Here is a 24,610-nt window from a genome sequence, read left to right as displayed (position 1 = left end):
CTGTGGTGTCTGTTGTAACTTCTCCTTTTTCATTTCTAATTTTATTGATTTGAGTCCTCTCCCTCTTTTTCTTGATGAGTCTGGCTAATGGTTTATCAATTTTGTTTATCTTCTCAAAGAACCAGCTTTTAGTTTTATTGATCTTTGCTGTTGTTTTCTTTGTTTCTATTTCATTTATTTCTGCTCTGATCTTTATGATTTCTTTCCTTCTGCTAACTTTGGGTTTTGTTTGTTCTTCTTTCTCTGGTTCCTTTAGGTGTAATGTTAGATTGCTTATTTGAGATTTTTCCTGTTTCTTGAGGTAGGCTTGTATAGTTATAACCTTCCCTCTTAGAACTGCTTTTGCTGCATCCCGTAGGTTTTGGATCGTTGTGTTTTCATTATCATTTGTCTATAGGTATTTTTTGATTTCTTCTTTGATTTCTTCAGTGATCTCTTGGTTATTTAGTAATGTATTGTTTAGCCTTCATGTGTTTGTGTTTTTTACGTTTTTTTCCCTGTAATTGATTTTTTAAAAAAATTTTATTGGAGTATAGTTGATTTACAATGTTGTGTTAGTTTTAGGTGTACTCCCCTCTGTTTCTTTTTCTTTTTTAAAAAAATTAATTAGTTTATGTATTATTTATTTTTGGTTGTGTTGGGTCTTCGTTGCTACACATGGGCTTTCTCTAGTTGCCTGTAATTGATTTCTAATCTCATAGCGTTGTGGTCAGAAAAGATGCTTGATATGATTTCCATTTTCTTAAATTTACTGAGGCTTGATTTGTAACCCAAGATGTGATCTATCCTGGAGAATATTCTGTGCGCACTTGAGAAGAAAGTGTAATCTGCTGTTTTTGGATGGAATGTCCTATAACTATCAATTAAATCTATCTGGTCTATTGTGTCATTTAAAACTTGTGTTTCCTTATTAATTTTGTTTGGATGATCTGTCCATTGGTGTAAGTGAGGTGTTAAAGTCCCCCACTATTATTGTGTTACTGTCGATTTCCTCTTTTAGAGCTGTTAGCAGTTGCCTTATGTATTGAGGTGCTCCTATGTTGGGTGCATATTTATATTTATAATTGTTGTATCTTCTTCTTGGATTGATCCCTTGATCATTATGTAGTGTCCTTCCTTGTCTCTTGTAACATTCTTTATTTTAAAGTCTATTTTATCTGATATGAGTATTGCTACTCCAGCTTTCTTTTGATTTCCATTTGCATGGAATATCTTTTTCCATCCCCTCACTTTCAGTCTGAATGTGTCCCTAGGTCTGAAGTGGGTCTCTTATAGACAGCATATATATGGGTCTTGTTTTTGTATCCATTCAGCAATGTGTCTTTTGGTTGGAGCATTTAATCCATTCACGTTTAAGGTAATTATCGATATGTACGTTCCTATTATCATTTTCTTAATTGTTTTGGGTTTGTTTTTGTAGGTCCTTTTCTTCTCTTGTGTTTCCCACTTAGAGAAGTTCCTTTAGCATTTGTTGTAGAGTTGTTTTGGTGATGCGGAATTCTCTTAGCTTTTGCTTGTCTGTAAAGCTTTTGATTTCTCCATCAAATCTGAATGAGATCCTTGCTGGGTAGAGTAATCTTGGTTGTAGGTTCTTCCCTTTCATCACTTTAAGTATATCATGCACTCCCTTCTGGCTTGTAGAGTTTTTGCTGAGAAATCAGCTGTTAACCTTATGGGAGTTCCCTTGTATGTTATTTGTCATTTTTCCCTTGTTGCTTTCAATAATTTTTCTTTGTCTTTAATTTTTGCCAATTTGATTACTATGTGTCTCAGTGTTTCTCCTTGGGTTTATCCTGTATGGGACTCTCTGTGCTTCCTGGACTTGGGTGGCTATTTCCTTTCCCATGTTAGGGAAGTTTTCGACTGTAATCTCTTCTCTTCTCGGGTCCTTTCTCTCTCTCTTCTTCTTCTGGGACCCCTATAATGCAAATGTTGTTGCATTTAATGTTGTCCCAGAGGTTTCTTAGGCTGTCTTCATTTCTTGTCATTCTTTTTTCTTTATTCGGTTCCGCAGCAGTGAATTCCACCATTCTGTCTTCCAGGTCACTTATCTGTTCTTCTGCCTCAGTTATTCTGCTATTGATTCCTTCTAGTGTATTTTTCATTTCAGATATTGTGTTGTTCATCTCTGTTTGTTTGTTCTTTAATTCTATTAGGTCTTTGTTAAACATTTCTTGCATCTTCTCGATCTTTGCCTCCATTCTTTTTCCGAGATCCTGGATCATCTTCACTATCATTATTCTGAATTCTTTTTCTGGAAGGTTTCCTATCTCCACTTCATTTAGTTGTTTTTCTGGGGTTTTATCTTGTTCCTTCATGTGGTACATAGCCCTCTGCCTTTTCATCTTGTCTATCTTTCTGTGAATGTAGTTTTTGTTCCACAGGCTGCAGGATTGTAGTTATGCTTGCTTCTGCTCTCTGCCCTCTGGTGGATGAGGCTATTTAAGAGGCTTGTGCAAATTTCCTGATGGGAGGGACTGGTCGTGGGTAGAGCTGGCTATTGCTTTTGTGGGCAGAGCTCAGTAAAACTTTAATCCACTTGTCTGCTGATGGGTGGGGCTGGGTTCCCTCCCTGTTGGTTGTTTGGCCTGAGGTGACCCAACACTGGAGCCTACCCGGGCTCTTTGGTGGGGCTAATGGCAGACTCTGGGAGGGCTCACGCCAAGGAGTACTTCCCAGAACTTCTGCTGCCAGTGTCCTTGTCCTCACGGTGAGACACAGCCACCCCTGCCTCTGCAGGAGACCCTCCAACACTAGCAGGTAGGTCTGGTTCAGTCTCCTATGGGGTCACTGCTCCTTCCCCTGTGTCCCGATGTGCACACTACTTTGTGTGTGCCCTCCAAGAGTGGAGTCTCTGTTTCCCCCAGTTCTGTCGAAGTCCTGCAATCAAATCCCACTAGCCTTCAAAGTCTGATTCTCTAGGAATTCCTCCTCCTGTTGCTGGACCCCCAAGTTGGGAAGCCTGACGTGGGGCTCAGAACCTTCACTCCAGTGGGTGGACTTCTGTGGGGTATCTTTTTTGGTGAGTTCCAGTGTCTTCCTGTCGATGACTGTTCAGCAGTTAGTTGTGATTCTGGTGTTCTTGCAAGAGGGAGTGAGAGCACGTCCTTCTACTATGCCATCTTGAACCAGTCCTCTATTTGTACTCATTCTTCAATCCAACTCAAGTTCTGAAATCAATAATGAGTCGTACAAGATTTAAGACATTCCTTTTTCATTTTCCTATGACTCATACTTCTTTCTTCCTGGCAGTTTGTTGGGGCGGGGGTACGAGGAGGAACTCTCCAAACTCCGGAACTCCACACTCCAGAGGCAGCCCTTTAGACGTGCTGCCTCTCCACTTCTGGGTGGGTCCTAAGCAGAGGCCCCGCCCCACGCTTGAACGTCACCCCACCTAGCAAGAACTGGGGCATTTGACATTCAAATTTTCTTTTGCATAATTTAAAACCACATGAGACCCACCTGCCACTCACATCAGCCTTAGACTCTCATTTTCCTGCTGTGGAGCTGGCTGATGGCCCAAAGCCCACAGTAAGGAAAGGGGACACAGACCCTGCTGCCAGGTCTGGAACCTACTCCTGACTCGCAGTCCAGGGCTCTTCACTCCATTCCCATCCAGGAAAATTGTGTCCCCTTTCTACATGATTCCTGGACACTAGCCTGGGCCCACCCATGCCGTGTACCTACAGCACTGTTCTGAGGCAAACATGCTTGGAGACATGGAAGATGTTCACAGAGTTAAGAATAAGAACAATAGTCTTAGATTTCCTGAGTACTCACTGTGTGCCAGGCTGCATGAAGAGTTTTCCAAGCTTCAGCCTCATAACAACACTGTAAAGCAGGTATTATTATGCACAAGCTATAGGGGAGGAAACTGAGGCTCAGAGAGGGCAAGTAACAGTGGAGGGATGGAGCAGGCAGGTGTAGACCCAGATCTGACTCCAAGTCTGCATCCCACAGTTTATCATCAGTGCTGCCACTTCCTGGCCCACGCTAAGTGAGTCTGAGTATGGGTCCAATATAAAAAGGAGCATTTGATATCCAACTACTGCAAACCTGAGCCAGGGTTTAAAGACAATCTTTCTTTCTTTTTTTAAACATACCTTGTTTCCAAACAGAGTGCTCAAGAACAATTAAGCTAACAAGATCCATTTTTAATGGAATGCAATCATTTTGTGAAATGAGTTATTTTGAACTTATCATTGATGCAAAGTGGGTCTAATTGGCTTAATTTTTTCTCAACTCATGATTTAAATCCAGGAAGTGGCTCAGAGAGGTTTTGCCAATACTATTGATGGCAGGTTTCTAAAGGTCTGTGGCTGGCCACAGCTGTCTTGCTCTTGAACCATGTCCCAACCCTCAGCTGGGACAATGGGCCAATGCCACCTGCCAGCTGGAGGACATTGACTTCTGAGTTCCTGGGGTTTGGTCACCTGTCGCTTCTAATGTCACAAGGCAGGATTGGCAGCCACCCTTGTTTTACCGACTCCTTACCCATGTCCCCAGAGCAGGGGGAGGGGAGCTCATATCAGTCATTCACACCTTAGTAAGGAAGAAATTGGGGAAATGGGATTCTAATTGTGTGATGGATGCTAAGGAATGGGGTTGAGATTTGGGGCAGCGCAGAGACCCTCTTAATGCCAGGGGAGCTGTCTAGATGTGTAACCTCCACATCTCTGAATCTCTTCAAAATGGTCCTCGGGCACCTCCTTGCTGGAATATTTCCCCAGGGACTAATGACGGGAGGTGGGTTAGGAACCGAGCACTGTACCTGGCACAAAACGGTCCTCCCTGGGCCTGCAAGCCCGCCGGCCACCAGAGGGCGCTGTAGCTTCCCAGGGCCGCCGCAGGCTCCCTCCCTTGTGCCTCTAGGGCCCACCGATCTTCCGCCTGTGCTGGGCGCTCACGCAGGGGTCCCAGGGTCCAGCGGTGAAGCCTTCCACACACAGGGGCTGGGCGGTACTGGCTGGCGACTTCACCTTCCAGGGTGTGGCCCTCTCACAGCCGCATCTCCTTGCTCCACCAGGACGACTGGGCGAAATGCAGATTCCCAGATCTCAACCAACTGGCTCTCAATCCTGGTGCCCGTTGGACTGTGGGGCGCTTTAGCAATACTAATGTGGGGTCCCTTCCAGAGATCACCTAGAACTAGACACGGGGCAGCCTGGGCATCGGATTCCTATGTACAGTCAGGGCTGAGACCTGCTGGCTAGAACTTGGCATAAAGGATGTGTTTTATCAGTATGCTTTGCACGCTGACTGTGAGAGCCACTGCCTTAAAGGGATTGTGGTCTGCGCAGCCCATGCATTCATTCACTCATTCACTCATTCATTCTTCATTCCACCTTTGGGTGCCCTCACGAGCTGGCACATGGAACCACAGGGTGGAATCACTCTGAAGTTTTGGTTCTCTAACTTGCTCATCTTGATTCCTTGGCCCTGCACCACTTCCCACATCAGGAAAGTATTTAACCACCTCCCCAGGTGCTGGGTGTTCTGCTTGCTTCCAGTTTTTCCCAATTAATCCATGAGGTGGTGGGCATCCTGGGCCAGCCTCCTGGGGCCTGTGGGTGAGACTCCTCTGGGTAGCTCTGCTTGGGAAGGGGGATTGCTGGGTCATGGGGTGGGTGCATTTTAGGATTCATTCATTCATTCATTCATTCCACGCCACATGGCTTGCAGGGTCTTAGTTCCCAGACCAGGGATCAAACTTGTGCCCCCTGCAGTGGAAGCGCAGAGTCCTAACCACTGGACCGCCAGGGAATTCCCGCATTTTAGGTTTTAATTGAAACTGCCAAGGTGCCCTCCTGCAGTCTGGTCAAAAGGCCCACGGGTTCCAATGTGCAGTTGACAGGCCCGCTATCCTGAGCATGTTTCATCCCCTTGAGGGGATGGGGTCACAGTGGCTGCTGTTTACTAAGCATCTACTGTGTCCTGAGACCGTGGGATGCACTTACAGAAATCATCCTAGTCCACAAGCATCAGCATAGTTACACGCATACCTCGGAAATATTACAAGTTCGGTTCCAGACCACCGAAATAAAGCATGAGTCACAAAAAATTTTGGGTTTCCCAGTACATATAAAAGTTATGTTTACACTATACTGTAATCTATTAAGTGCAATAACATTAGGTCTTAAAAAACAATGTACATACCTTAATTAAAAAGTACTTTATTGCTAAAAAATGCTAACCATCATCTGAGCCTTCAGCAAGTTGTAATCTTTTTGCTGGTGGAAGGTCTTGCCTCGATGTTGATGGCTGCTGACTGATCAAGGTGGTGGTTGCTTGAAGATTGAGGAAGCTGTGACAATTTCTTAAAATAACACAAAAATGAAGTTTGCCATATCAAATGACTCTTCCTTTCATGAATGATTTCTCTATAGTACACAGTGCTGTTTGATAGCATTTTACTCACAGTAGAAGTTCTTCCAAAATTGGAGTCAATCCTCTCAAGCCCTGCCACTGCTTTATCAACTATGTTTATGTAATATTCTAAATCCTTTGTTGTCATTTCAATAATCTTCAAAGCATCTTCACCAGGAGTAGATTCCATCCCAAGAAACCACTTTCTTTGTTCATTCATAAGAAGCAATTCCTCGTTCGTTAAAAGTTTTATCATGAGATTGCAGCAATTCAGTTACATCTTCAGGCTCTACTTCTAACTCTGGTTCTTCTGCTATTTCCATCACATCTGCAGTGACTTCCTCCACTGAAGTCCTGAACCCCTCAAAGTCATCCATGATGGTTGGAATCAACTTCTTCCAAACTCTTCTTAATGTTATTTTGACCTCTTTCCATGGATCACAAATGTCTTAATGACATCTAGAATGGTAAATCTTTTCCAAAAGGTTTTCAATTTTCAGATCCATCAGAGGAATCACTATGTGTGGCAGCTATAGCCTTGTGAAATGTATTTCCTTTTTTAAAAAATAAATTTATTTATCTTGGTTGCGTTGGGTCTTCGTTGCTGCGCGCAGGCTTTCTCTAGTCGTAGCGAGTAGGAGCTACTCTTTGTTGCGGTGTGCAGGCTTCTCATTGCGGTGGTTTCTCTTATTGTGGAGCACCGACTCTAGGTGCATGGGCTTCAGTAGTTGTGGCACGTGGGCTCTAGAGTAGTTGTGGCTTGCAGGCTCTAGAGCGCAGGCTCAGTAGTTGTGGCGCACGGGCTTAGTTGCTCTGCGGCATGTGGGATCTTCCCGGACCAGGGCTCAAACCCGTGTCCCCTGCGTTGGCAGGTGGATTCTTATCTTTTTGCGTTTTTCTTGGCTGCGCTGTGCGGCATGTGGAATCTCAGTTCCCTGACCAGGGATTGAACCCATGTCCCTTGCAGTGGAAGCGCGGAGTCCTAACCACTGGACTACCAGGGAAGTTCGGATTAAGTTCTTATATGGGCACAGTTTGTGGTGCTGCAAAACAATTACAATAGTAACATCAGACATCACTGATCACCATTACAAATATAATAATAACTTGAAATTTGAAATATTGAGAGAATTACCAAAATGTGACACAGAAGCACAAAGTGAGCAAATGCCGTTGGAGAAATGGTGCCGATCGACTTGCTCCACGCAGGGTTGCCACAAACCTTCAATTTGTAAAGAACGTGATGTCTGCAAAGCGTAGTATAGCGAAGTGCAGTAAAATGAAGTCTGCCTGCATCCCCATTTTACAGTAAAGGAAACTGGAGCTCCGGGAAGTTGTCACTCACTGAGGTCACACAACCAGGGACATGCAGGGTTTGGAACCAGGGGTATCTGACAGCAGAGCCCTGCTCCTGCCCCCAGGCCCTCCTGCATCTGTGTTTGCTTGGCTCTGAGTGTGAGGCCTGGTACACATTTCAGGTGGAGGCCAAGCTCGCTGCTCTGCCTACACACCTACCTGGCAGGTGGAGGGCCGCCTTCCAGACCCCCAGATCCCAGTGAAAGCGTGGCTCCGGGCCCACCACGAGAGGCATTTCCTGGGCCACCCGTCAGGCCTGGTGCCTATGCAACTCTGGGGACAGGCCTTGAGCTGCACAGCTTCCCAGGCAGTTTGGCAGCATCCCTGGCAGCTGCTTCCCCGTCCCCCAGGCTTTGCCCAGCCCCATGGGGTACCGAGCATCAGTCTCTGAGGGGTTCCCCAGAGCCGGGAGCTCCAAGAGCCAGTAGGGAGTAATGGTCCCGTTTTACAGATGAGGAACTGAGGCCTAAGGAAGAAACTCGTGGTGGTTACAGTGTGTGGGTAGCAGAGTAGAACTCACACTTCCGTTCTTCCCGCCACCCTCCACAGCCTCTGGCTGAAAAACGACTTCGTCTCCCAGCCCACACAGGAGGAAACGGGCTCTGGCTGCACGGCTCTGCCTTGGAGCTGCAGGACGATGGGAGAGGCTCTGAATTCACTCACCAACTGTAGTTCTGTTCTAAACACACTCTGGACCACCCCGGGGGCCTCTGGGGCCTGTGCAACAGAAGTAGGGAACGGGGGTCCCCAGGCTCCTCCTCTGGGCTCTCACAGCCCCAGCATTCCCCAGCACAGCCCATGTCACGCTGTCTCCCCCACCTGTGAGCCCAAGGGGACAAAGCCCCACTTCTGGGGCTTTCACTGCTGGACGCAGAGCAGGGATTCAAGTGTTTCCCGAGAGGATGGCAGGTGGAGAAGACAGGGGGACACTTAGGTCTCTCTGGGGAGGGTTCGGCCCCCAATCCCCGCAGCACCAGCACCCCCTCATCCGGCTCCTCTCCAGCTGTGGAAACTTGTACCTCAGCCCAGAAAAATGAACTTGCTGGAAGTCAGCTGCTTGGCTGCCAGGGCCGGCCAATCGGGCGCTGGGGGCACCTCGCTCACCACCAGGGACGAGGGCCGGGGGCTGGACCAGAGGGGCTGGAGGGAGGGCCCTGCCTGAGGCCTGTGCCCAGAGAGAGGTGGAGAGGACGAAACAGGAAGCCGAGAGCGGGTGTTGAAGTGGTGGGGACAGAGAGCTGCACGCTCAGGGGGACACCGGCTGCCACCAGTTTCCCCGCTGCACAAGGGCACACTGAGCAAGTCTCTCAACCTCAACCCGGCCACTCGGCATTTTCTCACTTTTTTCTCCTACCCTGCTCCCCTCCCTGTCCCCAGGTAGGAAAGAGCTCCTGAGATATAGATTCTAGAACTCAGACACAGACGCCTCTGTGGCAAGGGCGGGGACAAACATGAGATGAGGAGTTACACCGAGTACCGCCTTGCTTTGTCCCCATTTTACAGATGAGGAAATGGAGGTTTCAAATGATTAAGTGACATCTTAAAAGCCGTATCTTTTGGCTACTCTGCGATTTGAATCCAGTGCTGTCTGAAGTCTGAGCTGTATTTCCTTCCTCTCCCGTCCTCCTCCCCAGTCTGGGCTGGCCTCGACGACTTTGCTCACGTCTCCCAGCCAGACCTTGCACTATCCTGCTTTTCAGCGCTCGCCCCTCACTCTTCTGAGATAGACTCTCTGCAGCTGGTCCCACCTCCTCCCATCACCCCACAGACACACCTGGGGCTCCCTCAGCCACCCAGAAAAGTTTTCTGTTTTTGGCCCACGGCCCTGGAGCCAGAGGAAACCCATAAATACAAACACATTTGCATGAAAGCCCAGGGGTCTGCATCTGCAGCTAACAGCTCGGTTTAACTTCCAAGACACAGCTGCCAGAAGCGGAAGCAGCAGCCACCAGCTTCCTGGGAGAAACGTGTCCCGACAGCCAGGTCGGTATCAGTTGGTGTTTATTTAGACACACAAATAAAAGAACCTGATGGTTCAAACAGCTTGTGCTTCTTTTTTTTTTTTTTTTTTGGGGGGGTGGTGGGAGGTGGGGAGGGTGTGCATCATATATATAATATATATATATTTTAAAAGATCAACATATCACCAGTCCCCCACATTTTTCTCTACTGAGCAATATATACAGCCTATATATATATATATATATATATATATATATATATGCGTGTATATATATATATATTACATATTTTTTTCAATAGATAACTACATTCAAGTAATGAAACACAGGATTTACAATTTCCCTCTGAGGGCAGAGGAAAAGCAAATTCACATACAATTCACAGAGGAAGTACCATGAAAGCCCAGCCAGACAGGAGCTGAGGCCTCTCTGGGGTACGAGGGAGACAGGCAGCAGCAGAAATTATGACAATCACACTGCTGCTTATCGTGGGGGACAGGCAGGTGCCGATGAAGTGGGGGGCCCCGCCTGCTCTGCCTGGGCCAGGTCAGCAGGCCGTGCTGGCTGACCCAGGCTCCCTGGCTGGGGTGGGTTGGGGGCACATGTCTGGCAACCTCAATTTTCCAGGAGCCCCTCGAATTTGGGGTTCACAAAGGAGAAGCCGGCAAATGCTGTTTGGTCCATGGAGTCGATGAGGTCCTTGTCGCTGTAGGAGAGGCGCGGCTTCTCGTTCAGGAACTCCTGGTCGAAGTTGCTGTAGTCTCCAGGGGACCTCTGCAAGCAGAAGGCAGGGGTGCGTAAGCGGGACCCAAAGGGCAACCTTCCAATGGGTTCCCGAGGTTCTGGGGACCCATTCCCGGAGCCATAATCCCTGTTGGGCTGGGCCAAGCCAGAGCTGTTCTTATTTAGAACAGAAAAGGGAGTCTTTCCTCTGGAAGGTGGATGCTGTTACCAAGGGAATGAGGGAAGCCAGCAGGGGGCCTGCAGGAGGAAAGGTGGACATCCACCCAAGCAGGGTTCTAGAAGACCACAGCCCTGGGTCAAAGCCCACCCACCACCCGTTTTTGTAGGTCCCACAAGCTAAGGCTGGCTTTTGCATTTTTAAATGTTTAGGAAAAATCAAAAGGAGAATAACACTTCATGACATGTGAAAATTAAATGAAATTCAAAGTTCGGCATCCATAAATAAAGTTTTATTTGTGCACAACCACACCCCCTCACTGACATACCGTCTATGGCTGCCTTGAGACTATCTGGCCTGCAAAGCCTAAGATATTTACTATCATGCTGTTCACAGGAAAAGTTTGCCAGCTCTCTGCTTCTGAAGGTACAATGAAAGGGTGATTGAAAGAGGTCTTAAGCTGGTGGCCCTCAGGCCAAACTGAGCTGCAGGTACAACCATTTTGACTAGCCATGGGTTTTAATGGCATTTGAGCCAATATTTTTAAATTGGGCAATTTGACATAAAAATCCTGGTTTCTGGCTTCTTTTGAAAATTGACAGAGCAGAGCAGCCCTGGGCCCCTGTCCTGGCACGTCTGCCCACTCTTGGTGCTGAAACCCGCCTGGCCAGCTCATCACAGGCCCCACTTCCCACTGACAGGGGCTGCCGATCAGCTGCCTGGTGTTATTTAAAATCAATCTATCCCTCTTTCTATCAAAAGCGAGACACTGAAAGCAGGCTGTGTGATTTTCCTACAGCTGGCCTGGCCTGGTAGTGACGTGCCCAGGGCAGGAGGCACTGAGTTTGAGATCCCTGGAATGGGGGAGTGCTCTGCAGCTTCAAGACACAAACACATTACGCAGGCTGCTCAGTGGGAAAAGCGTGTCCTGACAGAAGAGGGGAAGCAAAGGAGAGAAAGGGGAAGGGAGGGAAGAGCTGCGATCAGAGAAGGGCCACGGAGTTCAACTTCTGAGAAGCCAGCCTGCCTCTGCTCTCCTCCTGGCTCCTTGGCGGCTTCTCTAGATTCTAGGCCTTTATGCAAACCATCCCTCCTCTACCTGGAATACCTCCCATCTGCCCTTGGCCTGGTCGAGCTTCCCCAGCCCTGCCGACATCCCATTTCCTCTCAGACCCACCCCGATCTCTGCATCTTGGGCACCGGCCCACAGACCCTCCCAATGGCAACTGATTGTGTGTGCCCTTGTGACATGTCTTGTACTGCTGTCATTTATCATAAATGACCATCAGTGTGCAAGTTTCCTATCTCTCTGAGGAGCTGGGGCCCCTCTAGCTCTGGGACTGGGCCTCCCACTTCGCTATGCAGCCCAGCACAGTGCTCTGCACCCAGAGGGCACTCAGCATTTCCGATATTTTTTGGAAAATGGATTGGATAGATGGGTAGATGGAGGGAGGGGGGCCTTAACTCTGACCCCCAAAGCATACTCCCCTGCACACAGTGGGTTTTAAAGAACGTATGCTAAAGGGTGGCTGGATCCACTGTCACCAATGTTTGTTGAATGACTGACTGAGGAGAGATGGTGAGGATACGAGCGTAGAGGCTGTGGCTCAGTGTGCCAAAGAGGTTGGGAAAGCAGATTTGCTAGAAGAAGGGAGAGGAGGAGAGCATGTGAGTGATGCAGGAGAGAGGCAGGGCAAAGCAGGAGGAGTCCACCCTGGAAGGCAGTGAGGGACAACGTCGAGTGGGCAGCCCCCACTGGAGTGGGATCACGTACCACTCTGGGCTTGAAGGGCGGCTCCACTGCACGTTTCTCCAGCAGAGCCCAGTTGATGGTCTTGAAGAAGGGGTGGATTTTGATGTTCCCTGTCACTCCCAGCCTCCTGGTTGTATCCCGTTCAAGCAGCTGCAACGCAGCAGGTAACCTGGTTAGCACCCGAGGGCTGTAGGAAATGGGAGCCTCAGAAAACCCCCAAGCAGGCCAAGGGGTGCCCAGGCTGGTCCAGCCCAGGCTGGTGTCACAGCCCAGGGCCTCTGGGGCTGAGAAGTCCTCTCTGGCCTCTGGTCCCAGGTCCGGTGGAGAAACAGGGCGTGGACTGGTGCTGCCAGGACTCTCAGCTGGTGGGACTTGTGAGTAAAAGCAGGAGCCCTTACTGGGTGTTTACCATCTGCCTGGCATCATACATTTATGTTTTTTTCCCCAAAACTCTGTGAGAAAGGTTCTCTTCTGGCCTCATTTTGTAGATAAGGAGATAGACTCAGAGTTTAGCCTAAGGTCTATCTGTCTTCTGACCCCAAGCCCATCATTGCCAGGCCAGGCTGATTCAGTGCAGGGAACATAGACAGGAGGTCCCAGGAACGTGGCAGGAGAGTGACCCCCCCAATGTGTTAGGACCGGAGCACTGGTGAGGCTGCCATCCCCGAGACAGGAGGCTTCTGGCATTCCCGTGACCTGGCGTCTGCCAGCTCCTGCCCCTGCCAGCCCAGCCCAGGGGCTCCTACCTTCTCCAGGATGTCCTTGGACTCCCTGGTGATCCAGCGGGGATAATACGGTGAGTCCACACGGATGGACTCGAAGAGTTCGTCCTCATCGTCACCGTGGAAGGGGGACTGACCAATGAGCATCTCATAGAGGAGGACTCCAAAGGACCACCAGTCCACGGAGAATGAGTACTTCAGGCCCTGCAGGATCTGGGGCAGAGGGGGTGCCAGAGCTGAGGGGGCCCTGGAGCACAAGCCCCGGCCAGCCCTCCTCAGCCTCTCGGCTGTGGCTTGGACGTCGTCACCCACCCCCTGTGGAGACAAGGTGTCGGCCAGAGGCGGGGCCGGGAGGGTGCCACTCACCTCGGGGGCGATGTAGTCAGGGGTGCCGCAGAAGGTGCTGGCCTGTTTGTCCCCGAACATGTTCTCCTTGCACATGCCGAAGTCAGCAATCTTGATGTGGCCGTCCCGGTCCAGCATCACGTTGTCCAGCTTGAGGTCCCTGCGGGGAGGGGACAGGAAAAGGAGTCGTTAGGGTCCAACTCCCCTCCTCCCCATAGTCCCCTCCCATGTCCCCACTGTCAGCCTGGAAAGCCTAGGACTCTCTCCAGGGGACGAGGGAATGAGGAAGAGGAGGGGAAAGAGGTGCTAAAAACAGGTGCTTCCTGCAAGCTGCCTACTGTGTGCTGTGTGCTGGACACACACTATCCTACTTCCTGAAGCCCAAAATGAGGCTCAGCGAGGTGGTATCACTAGCCTAGGGTCACCCAGCTAGTCAGCTGTGGAAGCGCCCTGGACTCAGGTTTGTCAGACTCCACAAGGGCAGGGAGCCCGTCTATTTTATGTAGGTAGTTGAGTAGATAACTTAGGCACACGGTAACAAGCACCAGAAAAGCAGAACAGCACAAGGCCCATCTTCCACTAACCTCGCTTGCCAGGCCCTCCCTAGACTGAGTCCAGGCACGGACAGCACATTACAATGTGCATTCACGCCAACTTTTAAAGCCTGGCCCCTAACATTCAATATGCACTGTCCCATGGATTGGTTTTCCACTTGGCAACATACCTTGGGATCATCCCACAATAGTACTCACAGCACGGCCTCAGCCTTTCGGATGAGTACATATTAATCCATGGCAGGATGGGACTGTCATTTATTGGGTGAGAATTTATGAAACCAGACCCCATTGGTGGAAGCTCAGAGTGCTCGGATGCAGCTGCAGAGGGAGACCGACGGCTCCAAGGGAGGGAGACCCCATACCAGTCAGTGCTGCGCTCCCGCCAAAGCTGTCGAGTATGGGCAGGGAGTTCCCAGTCCCTGGAGCTGTGCCAGCCTCAGCTAAGGGGCCACAAGGAACTGTAGCAATGGAGTAGGTGGTTTAAGCAAATATCCAACTAAAGACCGACTCCAAGAGGAGATGGGGCCACAGCTGGACCGGGATCCACTCAGAGCATTTCAGAGGAGATGGGGTTGGGGCCTCCCCTCCTATACACCCCCCCACCTTCCGATCCCCGCACCTGTAAATGATCCCTTTCTGGTGTAGAAACTGTAGTCCACAGACTATCTCAGCCGCATAAAACCTGGATGAGACACACACACACACCAAGTGTCCTGAGATTTCTGTGAGCAGCCCCTGCTTCTCCCTGGGTCTTCATCCCCACCCCCAGGGACAGGAAATGCTGAAAATAACTCCATGGACAACCTGGTCCTGATCAAGCACATCTTGTATCAGGCAAGTAGGGGCTGGTAGTCAAGGCAAGAGAAAAAATTGTGAAGAAAAAAGCTCCAAATGAGACAATTCTCTGTCCTAAGAGTGTATGCATTTATATAGATATGCCTGTGTGCACACACACACAGTCTGGGGGTGCATGCTAGTTTGGAGTCCACCCACCTGGGTTCTGCATCGTGCAGGATCACCCACCCGCTGAGGCCCAGGGAGGGGACAGGACCTGGCATGTCTAGGTTGTGTTCCCAGCCACAGCTCACCCCTCACCCCTAGCTTCCCACACGGGGCGGGGGATGGCCCTGGCCACCCCAAGTCTCTCCAACCCCAGCTCCAGCCCAGGCTGGCTTCACCAGGGGGAGGGAAGAAGGAATGGAAGGCAGATGGGCAGAGGGCTCTTCCTCCAACAGGGCCTCACGTACGTGGCACGGTAGAGCTCGAAGCGGCCTTTGTCCTGGATGTGATACATCAGATCGCCCCCATTGAGGAACTCCATCACAAAGAACAGGTGGTCCTGCGGGGGAAGGGTGGTGAGCAGAGGCACAGAAAGCGGCAGGAAGCTCCCTCACTGAGGACCACTAGGGGCAAGCCCCAACAGGAAGCAGGGGGCAACTCTGCCCTGGCGGATGTGAGGGGGGAAGAACGGCGCTGCCCTGGGGAGTCTGAGGAAGGGGGACTCAGCCTTGCCTTAAGTGGTCTGAGGAAGAAGACTGGGCCCTGCCCTGGAGAATCTCAATGGGAGACATGGCCCTGACCTGAGCGACTGAGCGGGGCTGTGGGCCAGGGGCACTGATAGTGGGCGGGCCGGCACCTTGGTCTGGAAGGTGCAGAAGAGATGGGTGAGAAAGGGATTCTCCCCGGAGAGCGCCAGCACCCGCTTCTCCACCATCGTGCACTCCACGTCATCATCGATCAGAACCACGTCCTTCTTGAGGGCCTTGATGGCGAAGAATTCTTTTTTGCCCTTCAGCTCTGCGAGCAGCACCTGACAGATGGGCAGGGGTGCTGAGCAGGGGAGGTTCGGACCAAAGGTCAGGGCGCATGGCCCAACCCAACCCGGAAGCACCCAGGGAGGGTGGGAAGCAGGTGGCCCTTGGCTACCGAGCCCAGGTCCCTTGGGCTGCCTGCCCCAGGGCCATGGGGCCCTCACCTTCCCGAAGCTGCCTTTGCCCAGGACCTTGAGGAAGGTGAAGTTCTCAATGCTGCACTTGGTGCTGCTCTCCCAGATCTTGCCGTAGGTCCCAGTTCCTGCTCGAGAGACAGCTGCTTCAGACTCATGTCTCATGTCCAGAGGGTGGTCCTCCCCTGCTGGGTCCCTCCCCACAGAGGTGCCTCCTCTCCGGTTGCACTCAACTGTGTGGAGAGGCTGGGTCCCATGCTGGTGTTGGGGGGTAGGGGCTTTCCTGGAAGGAATGGGCAGAGCTTCACCTGGGACATCATCTCCAGAGACTCCTGGCTTCTTCTCAAAATTCTGGTAGATCCCAACAGTCTCTGCAGTCTCGGAGTCCGACCTCCGGGCAGGTCTCTGGAGCGGGTAGGGGTTGGGGGGCCAGAGGTCATACCATGGTCAGAACTCCCAACCCAGAGGGGGGACCCCAACCATCCATAACTCCACCCTCAATATGGGTGACAGCAGGGGCAGAGCCCGGGACCCCAGGCGGTGCACGTGCATGTACACATGTGTGAACAAGCGCGCGCGCGCGCACACACACTTCCGGCACAGAGACGCCTCGGTGGTCTGGAAGGCACTGATTACAAACAAAAGTTCTGGAAATTGAACCCTAACTTCCCAACCACTTACTCAATAGATTTTTATTTGTGTTGCCTTCACTTGTTTTTTTTTTCTCACTTGTGATAGATTCTAGAATCTTAAAGTTCTGTGGCCTCCTTCAAGCTCCACCCATACCCAAACACACACACACAAAACATATACACACTGGACTTTCCTGGTGGCGCAGTGGTTAAGAATCCACCTGCCAATCCAGGGCACACGGGTTCGAACCCTGGTCCAGGAAGATGTCACATTCCGTGGAGCATCTAAGCCCATGTGCCACAACTACTGAGCCTGTGCTCTAGAGCCCGTGAGCCACAATTACTGAAGCCCTTGCACCTAGAGCCCGTGCTCCACAACGAAGAGTAGCCCCTGCTCGCCACAACTAGAGAAAGCCCGCATGCAGCAACAGAGAGAGACCCAACACAGCCAAAAATAAATTAATTAATTTAAACAAAAAAAAAGTAAAGGAGGAAAAAGAGATTTCAGGTAAACTCTTTTTTAAAAAAAAAACAAAACATATACACATAAAGGCTTTAGTTCCAAGTGTTCCAACCTTGCAGTCATCCAGGTTCACCCTCAGGAAAAGCACCGCTTGAATAACTAATTTCTTAGGAGAACAAGCCCACCACCCTCTAATGTCCAATCCTTGAACTGGATCTTCCAGAAGTAGGGTCTTATGTATAAATGCCCCTCACTGCAGTTCCCCAGGAGTGGGCATGAGCCCTGACTCGTCCCCAACCCTGCCACCCTCTGTCCAGGGTTCCCACAGTGCCTGCCCACCTGGGTGACTTGGTTCAAGGCCTCGGCCAAGAGCTTCTGGTTGATGCCACAGAGGTTGGCCACCTTCATCTGGCACTTATGGTGCACGTTCATGCCACAGTCTGGGGTGGGAGAGAAGCAGAGCCATCAGGGTCCCCGCCCAGGCAGGCAGCCAGCAGGCTCCAAGAAAACTGTCCCCTTGTCCCAGGCCCAGCCAAGGGCAGGGAGGGATGGAGGAGAGAGCAAGAGAGAGGAAGGCTTTTGGCTGCGTCTGCTGGGTTTCCTGCCTTTAGAAAAAGATGTATCTGAAGCCATCACGAGCACCTGAAATCTTTCATTATTTAAAGAAGAAAAAGAAAAAACAAATGTCTGGGACAAGCAAGGCAAGTCACTTTTCCTCCAGACGTCTCTCGTTTCAGTGAAGCCTGAGGTGGGGGAGGGCCTGCTAGGAGCACGTGCTGAGCTGGTGTGAGACGGGCCCTGGCCGAGCACCTTCCGCCCACTTTCCCCTCAGTGACTCTTTGGGGCCGACTCTACTCTAATGCCTGTTTTATACTTGCGTGGAGCTCTCAGCGGTGGGGACACCTTCTGACGGTCACACAGTAGTAAATGGCAGAGTCAGTCGGGCCAGTGGGGAGGGGCCAGGAGGCCTCACCCACGTGAGAGTCCCCGAGCGAGGGGGCAAAGGCAGCCTCAGCTGGTCTCAGCTTCCGAGGTCCGGGTGGGCCCCCCTCCGGGCCCCCCTCCCACTTCCGTCGCAGCAACCCCCTGGCCGGCACGCACCTTCACACTTTAATCCCTGCTTCACCAGCCCCCAGAGCAGGCTGCCGCAGTGGTCGCAGAAGGTGGGGCTCATGTAGTTATAAACCTTGAACCGGTGTGGCATATCAATGTTGAAACGTTCTTTCTGGAACTAGGGGTGCGGGGTGTCACAGGTCAAGGGTCACATACCAGCTCTAGCCCCTTCCTCACCCCCTAACTCTCCCTGACCCAACCCCATGCGTGGCAAGATCCCCAAGAGGGCTCCATGGGGACTGGGAAATCCAGGGATCCCAGGGGCCAAGCCAGGGGAAGGAAGGAAGAAGGAAAACGGGGAGGAAGGGTGACCCCACAGGGAAGCGGTGGGGAGAGCTCGAATCCCTCCCGCCCTGCCCTGGGCCCGGCCTCACTATGGTGTCCCGGCTGTTGGCTGCAGTGCCCGTACACCGGCCAATGATCTTGTCGATGCATTTCTTGTGGATGGCAGCGTTGCATTCTTGAGGAGGCCCAGGCCCAGGAGGGGGACGGGAAGGCCCCGGAGGGGCAGAGTCTGTGAGCTGGCGCCCCCCGGCCCAGTCCTGCCCTCCATACAAAGCCCCCGTGCTCCCCGACTGCCCAAACCCTCACCACACGGAGCCCACAGCCTAGAGCTTGATTTTTCTCTCCTCCAGTCAATCCCTGTGGGAGGAGTCTGGGAAGGATGGGGCAGGGAGGACAGGTCGATCTGGGGGTGTCTCGGAGGTTAGGAAAGGCTCAAGGAGTCCCGGTGGGCAGGGAGGGGGGCATGGCAGTGAGAGAACTAGAGGCAGGGGAGCCCTCTTTGTGGCTCAGGACAGCAAACAGCTCTTAAGCTCTCTCACCCACCCACCCACACACACCCACACACCCACACCCACACACACACACACACTGACAGATGCACCCCAACACAAAGGCACTCAGATACACGTACACAGCATGTATAATGACAAACCTTCTTACATAGAATGCTTACCGGGCACCAGCCACACTTAAAATACAGCTTTACATATTTTATCCCATTTGATCTTCACAATGACTCTATTGCCCCTATTTTACAGATGAGGAAATTGAGGCACAGAGAGGTTAAGTAAATTTGTCTAAGGTCCTACAGCTAGGAAGTGGTAGAGCTGGGATTCAGACCCAGGCAGGCTGGCTCCAGAGCCTGTGCTCACCACCACCGGTCCACACTGCCTCATGCATGCACCGACGGCTGTAGAGAAGGGTGTGCTCATACGTGAGTACCAGATGCACAGAGCTCTCAACAGAAGCACACATGCAGCCAGGGATGTGCTGGCAGAGGTCTAATAGCCTCTCTGGGGAGAAAGAGCCCCGATGTGCAGCACTGGCAGATTCTGTGTACATACTCCACCGGGGCCTATTTCAGGCTGCCAACGTGATGTCACTGAACAGGAAGCGCTGGGAAGAGACACGCCGGCTCCAGCACTCACTGACGCAGCCGCCGTCCACACACACACTACCACATGGAAAGCCTCACGTGCACACAGTCAAGCACAGGCTTCATCCAGACACACCGTCCCAACACAGGGACACAGGCTTCGCTGTGAAGGCACGCAGGCACATGCGTGCACACACATGTGCATACAAACCAGGCTGTGGAGACACTTACGCCTGCACTTGTAGCCTTGCTTGTTGAGACCCCTGAAAGACAAGTGCCCAGGCAGGGTGAGTGAGGGGAAGCACCGGGGATGGGGGCCCTCCCTCACCCACCCCAGCCCAGAGGATACAGCCAGTCTCACCAAACAAAGTCTCTGCACACAGAGCAGAAAGTGGGCTGTCCAAAGAAGGTGGCGATAAACTCGTGGTTCTTGATGTAGTGAATTTTGGCCTGTTTGATGGCTCCACGGCGGTTCATCGTTGGGAACTTGGCCTCGCCTTCACCCCGCATTGACTGCTTGCAATCTGGGGGCCGGGTAGCAGTGAAGTCAGCCCCAGCCCACGGGAGGGGCCACACCCCTTCAGTCCCTCCCAGGGCAGTCCTGGACAGAGCGCCAATGGAGGCTGCTTCCCTAAACCTCCGTTCTGGCTCTGGCCTCTGAACCTCCGTCCCCAGCCCAGGTAAGGAGGGGCTTACCTATGTCTTCCAGGAAATACTGCACAGACATCAACACCTTGGCCTGGGGTTGCAGGTCCAGCTGCAGGGGTGAGGGTGGGGGAGTCAATGAGGGCAGGCCTGGGCCAAGCCAGACTCAGAACCCGCCCCCATGGTTGGTCCCTGAAGGACCAGGGAGTCCCGGCGGCCTAGCCAGACACCTGTCTGCCCAGAGTGGGCAGGGCCCCACCCCTGAGCCCCACCCCCAGCCCTCACCCAGGGGTATTATTACATTTGGGGAAGTGAAAGGATCCAGCCCACACCCAGCTTGGCCACATGGCCCCGGGAACAGAGTGGGAAGGGAAACTCCCCGCCCCCAACCCCGGCTGCCCGCTTCACAAGGATCTTAGAATGGAGGCACGGCATCCCCCCACACATGCAGACACACAGACACACGCATACTGACACAGCGTGCTGGTTCTCTCTCTCTCCCTCTCTCTGTCGGGGGCTCTGTCTGTCCAGTCTCCTCACACAGACTGGCTCGTCCTAAGGGCAAGACCCTCAGCTCCCCCAGGGCCTGGTGACTGACAGTGTCCCTTGGGGTGGTGGACAGAGAGCACAACAGCAGTCTGCCTGATTCTTCAAGGGTGGGTGCAGCCCTGGGTCAACCTCTCTCGGCCCAGTTCCTTCACCCCTCACTGGAGGCTGAGTAGAGTCTCCATGGTCACAGGTCTTTCCTGGCGGGGACATCTTGGCTGCAGGAGCCCACATGTAACCCCAGGGGGCAGGGATGCCCTGCCAGCGCTGACATCCTGTGTCCACGAGGGACATATGGCCACGTGTGCGTGCAGAGTCCAGGTTTCAGCAGGTGAGTGGCGGGCCATGAGCCTTCTCCTCCCTGACCCCCCCTGCTGTGGAAGATCATAACTGGTGTTCCCCGATGCCAGCCTGGGTTTGGAATATCTGTGAAGATTCCAAACAGAACTGGGAACGATGGGGTTCTCTGAGAAGGGGGACCTGGTGTTGGGGCTAGGACCCACCCTTTCATACAGCTTGATATGTTTTACTATGTGCACAACCTGCCTTTGCAAAATTAAAAGGGAAAAAAGCAGCTGTAATACCAAGGAGGGCTCTCTTTAGCACTGCCTACGTGCCAGGTTCTGCAGTAAGCCCTTTGCATCCAGCTGCTCATTTCATCAGAACTGACCCTACCGTAGGTCTTTTAGTAGTTTCTCCTTTTACAGATTCAGAAACAGACTCAGAGAGGCGAAGGGTCTGATGAATCGCAGGACCAGGATTCGAACACAAGCTGTCAGCTACAGAGCTGCCCCAGTGGCCGGAGCAGCCGGGTGCCCTCGGCCGTACCCGCTCACTTTGCCCACACACATGCGTGACTGTGGCTGTGCCCCTCACCCAGAACTCGGCCTTGCCATTGTTCTTCTTGCAGCGCTCGGCCAGCACCGACACACCCACTGTCACCTCGGACACTGGCTCCTCCGCGGCTCGCATCAGCACGATCTGGATGACGCGACCCTCATAGATGTGGGCATCGAACGAGGACTTCCACTCGGGGTACATGGTGGGCTTCTTCTGCACCAGCGTCTTCCCACGCTCTGCAATGGGCCAGGAAGGCAAGGTCGGGCTAGGGCCCCTCTGTGCCTCAAATCCCAGGCCTTCCCACAGCCTTCCATCCTATGGAATCTGCCTGCTCTCTCCCCCAGGGCCCAAGTCTCCACTCCTCAGCCCTCGTGACCATGCTCTGCTCGCCTCACCAGCCCCGTCTCACTCACAATCCGCATGAGAGCACAGAAACGCTGGCAGTTTCCCCAGGGTGCCCTGCTAGGTTCCACCCCGGGCCTTTGCTCCTGCTGTTCCTTCTTCCTGTGACCCTCTTCCTCCAGCCCCTCTTAGATGTCACCTTCCCTTAGACATTTACTCAGTGACACCGCCACAGGCTCCCACATGCCAGCCATGGTGTTGGAGGCAAGGAACACGGTACCTGTCCTCCTAGAGTCCCAGTCCTGGGCAGTGACATGAATCAGTTCACCCCTCAAGTGAACATTAAGTCACAGCTGTCATGAGACTGAAGAGGGCAAGGTCACTGGTTCTAGACCTGCCCATGGTCAGGTGGCCTGCCCCAACCTAAGGGTCAGGGAAGGCTTCCTAGAGGAAGGGACGGCTCAGCTGAGACCTAAGGGATGAGCCAGGGGTTCACCAGGTGAGGGCAGAAGCAAGAAGGAATGGCATGAGATGTTTGCTTCTTCCAGGATGACCTCCCTGACTGCAGCCTGGGATGGTTCCTCGTCTGGACTTCCCTATCTCAAGATTCACTGTCTGGCTCCTCCACCAGACTGTGAGTCCCATGAGGGCAGGGCCTGGTCAGCCCTGGAGCATGGCAGTGTTCTCAGTGCCCAGCACAGGGCCTGGCACAGATGGACATGTGGAGCTCCTGCAGGGAGCCTGTTCTTGGGCGAAACAACCAGTGGGGGAGGAGCCAGAAGCCCTGAGCTCCACAGAAGGTTCCATGTAGCCAGTGCAGGAGGGCCTACAGGCAGTGAGTAGCCTCTGTTGTCCTGCATCGCAAGCTGAGCTGGGCAGGGAGACGAGGACAAGGAAGAGAAGGATCCCTCAGAGGCTCTAGGAGAACAAGGCACAGTCCCTTCCATCGCCTCCCCCTGGCCCTGGCTTCCCCGCCCCCCCCGGCTGCTGCCAGTGCCTGTAGCCCTACCTGTGCTGAGTGCCTCCTTCATCCTCACAGCACAGAAGGGCTGGCTTGCCTCGTCTGCGGCCTGCAGGGAGCCCAGCTCGTAGGAGTTGAAGGAGATGCGCAGGAACGGTGCCATGTTGGGGCTTGCAGCAGGGCTGTGGAGACAGAAGGTGTGAGGCGGGCAGCAGGGACAGCCCTGGGAGGTGGTCAGGTATCCGCTCCCCCCAGGGCTCCCACAGCATTGAATGTGGCCCACATGGTGCTTAAAATGCACTAGTCCTAGTTGCCACCATTAAAATTGAGAAGTTTTATGTAAGACTAGATTGGTAGCCTCCCTGGTGAAACTGGAAGATGCAACATCAGGCCTACTGGGCCATATCTGGCTGGCACTGCCCCCTTTGTTGGGCACCCCTGCCGGTTGACTCCAGTTCAGAGGCCCCCTTCCACTTCTCTCCAAATCCTATCTAGGCCCTGGAGGCATGTGAGCCTGTGACTCCCATGTCATTCATTTGGGGAGTCAGTCATTCAATGCCTCCTTTAATACCCAATGGCTGTTACCTAGTATGTGCTGGCCATAGCACCTCGGTGCCAGCCAAGATGGGCAGGACAGCACCCCTTCCTCCCTGTACCCTGCCCCATGCAGCCCTCCTTGGTTTTCAAAGTTTGTTTTTTGCTCATAACTACCCAGGCAGACAAGTAGGGCCAAGACAAGTAGCAGGGCCAAGATGATCACCCCCACTTTTCAGATGGGAAACTGAAATCCTGAGGTTGAACCAGAACCCAAAGCTGGGATTCTACTAATTAAGCACCCACTTTGGGACCAGGGTAGTGAAAGGCCCCACCCACATCAGTGTGCCTGACACTTCTGAACCTGAGCCCCTTGGGGTCAGGCGCTCTCGCCTACCTGGAAGTTTGTCCGCACTTTCAGACTACGTTTTTCCAAATATAAAACTACTTTAATGTCGAATGTAACGCTGACTTTGCTTCTTAAACCACACAGGTTGGCCCCACACGCCCCCATTCCTCACAGTTCCTCAAATCGAGGATCACTACGGGTGGCCCCGAAGGTCTTTCGTCTTGTCCTCGTGGAGGACGCTCAGCTGTGCAAGCCCACAGGTGTGCTCTCGTACACCTGCACAGACACTGGCCCCGGGCCTAGGCCCCACAGGAGGGAGCTCCACAGCCGTGGCTGCAGGAACACTTGCTAACGTTCATCCCCGTTGATACGTATTTGCTCCATCCTGAACATAAGCCGGCACGGAGGCAGACTCAGACACGCACCCTTACCCACACACGCGCCTGTGTGCACGGGCAACAGCCACCCTGGCCCTGGGATGGCTCCCCCAGCTCCTCCACATGGCCGCAGAGTACCAGCCAGGCCTGCTGGCAGCTCCAAGCCCAGATGAGCTCACAGGAAACACTTGACCTCAGCCTACAGCCCAGCCCAATGGCCCGGCCAGTCCTCTGAAGCCTGCAGCCAGAGTAGAGGGGAGGGACCATGCGGGGCAGACCCCACCACGTCCCCTGCCCGGGCCAGGCTCCTACTCAGAGGGAGTGAGAGTGGGTGTGGGAGCTCACGTCTGAGACCAGATAGGCCAGCCACAGTGACCCCTCAGCAGGCAGGGAGGGAAAGCCAGCTGTGGGCGGCTGCTGCTTCCTCCCGGGGCCCAAGCAGGCATGAGTGTGCAAGCTGGTGTTGGGGGAGGGGGGCGGTATGTGTGGGTGTGACTGCACAGCCATGGAGATGTGTGTGC

At 52.7% G+C, this 24,610-nt stretch overlaps 1 protein-coding gene across 3 annotated transcripts in view; it reads right to left on the bottom strand.

Moving 5' to 3' along the window:
* Positions 1-9,712: 9,712 nt before the first annotated feature.
* The window catches only part of PRKCD (protein kinase C delta), a 28,918-nt gene continuing 14,020 nt past the window's right edge, over positions 9,713-24,610 (bottom strand). For 2 of the 3 annotated variants that reach the window (XM_059939919.1, XM_059939920.1), the window contains exons 3-19: positions 22,878-23,011; positions 21,563-21,762; positions 20,192-20,252; positions 19,857-20,019; positions 19,727-19,758; positions 18,489-18,574; positions 18,103-18,232; positions 17,341-17,441; positions 16,215-16,311; positions 15,937-16,034; positions 15,598-15,771; positions 15,209-15,300; positions 14,581-14,643; positions 13,426-13,564; positions 13,084-13,272; positions 12,359-12,487; positions 9,713-10,457 (exon numbers count right to left, since the gene is read on the bottom strand). In XM_059939919.1, the coding sequence (XP_059795902.1) occupies positions 10,299-10,457; positions 12,359-12,487; positions 13,084-13,272; positions 13,426-13,564; positions 14,581-14,643; positions 15,209-15,300; positions 15,598-15,771; positions 15,937-16,034; positions 16,215-16,311; positions 17,341-17,441; positions 18,103-18,232; positions 18,489-18,574; positions 19,727-19,758; positions 19,857-20,019; positions 20,192-20,252; positions 21,563-21,762; positions 22,878-22,992 (2,028 nt within the window). In that variant the 5' untranslated portion in view covers positions 22,993-23,011 and the 3' untranslated portion in view covers positions 9,713-10,298. The remainder of the gene's footprint in view (positions 10,458-12,358; positions 12,488-13,083; positions 13,273-13,425; positions 13,565-14,580; positions 14,644-15,208; positions 15,301-15,597; positions 15,772-15,936; positions 16,035-16,214; positions 16,312-17,340; positions 17,442-18,102; positions 18,233-18,488; positions 18,575-19,726; positions 19,759-19,856; positions 20,020-20,191; positions 20,253-21,562; positions 21,763-22,877; positions 23,012-24,610) is intronic. The other variant, XM_059939921.1, reaches the window with a different exon arrangement.

This window comes from Balaenoptera ricei, chromosome 11 (assembly GCF_028023285.1).
Source record: "Balaenoptera ricei isolate mBalRic1 chromosome 11, mBalRic1.hap2, whole genome shotgun sequence".
Classification (NCBI taxonomy): domain Eukaryota; kingdom Metazoa; phylum Chordata; class Mammalia; order Artiodactyla; family Balaenopteridae; genus Balaenoptera; species Balaenoptera ricei.
This window is presented reverse-complemented; position numbering and strand designations above follow the sequence as displayed.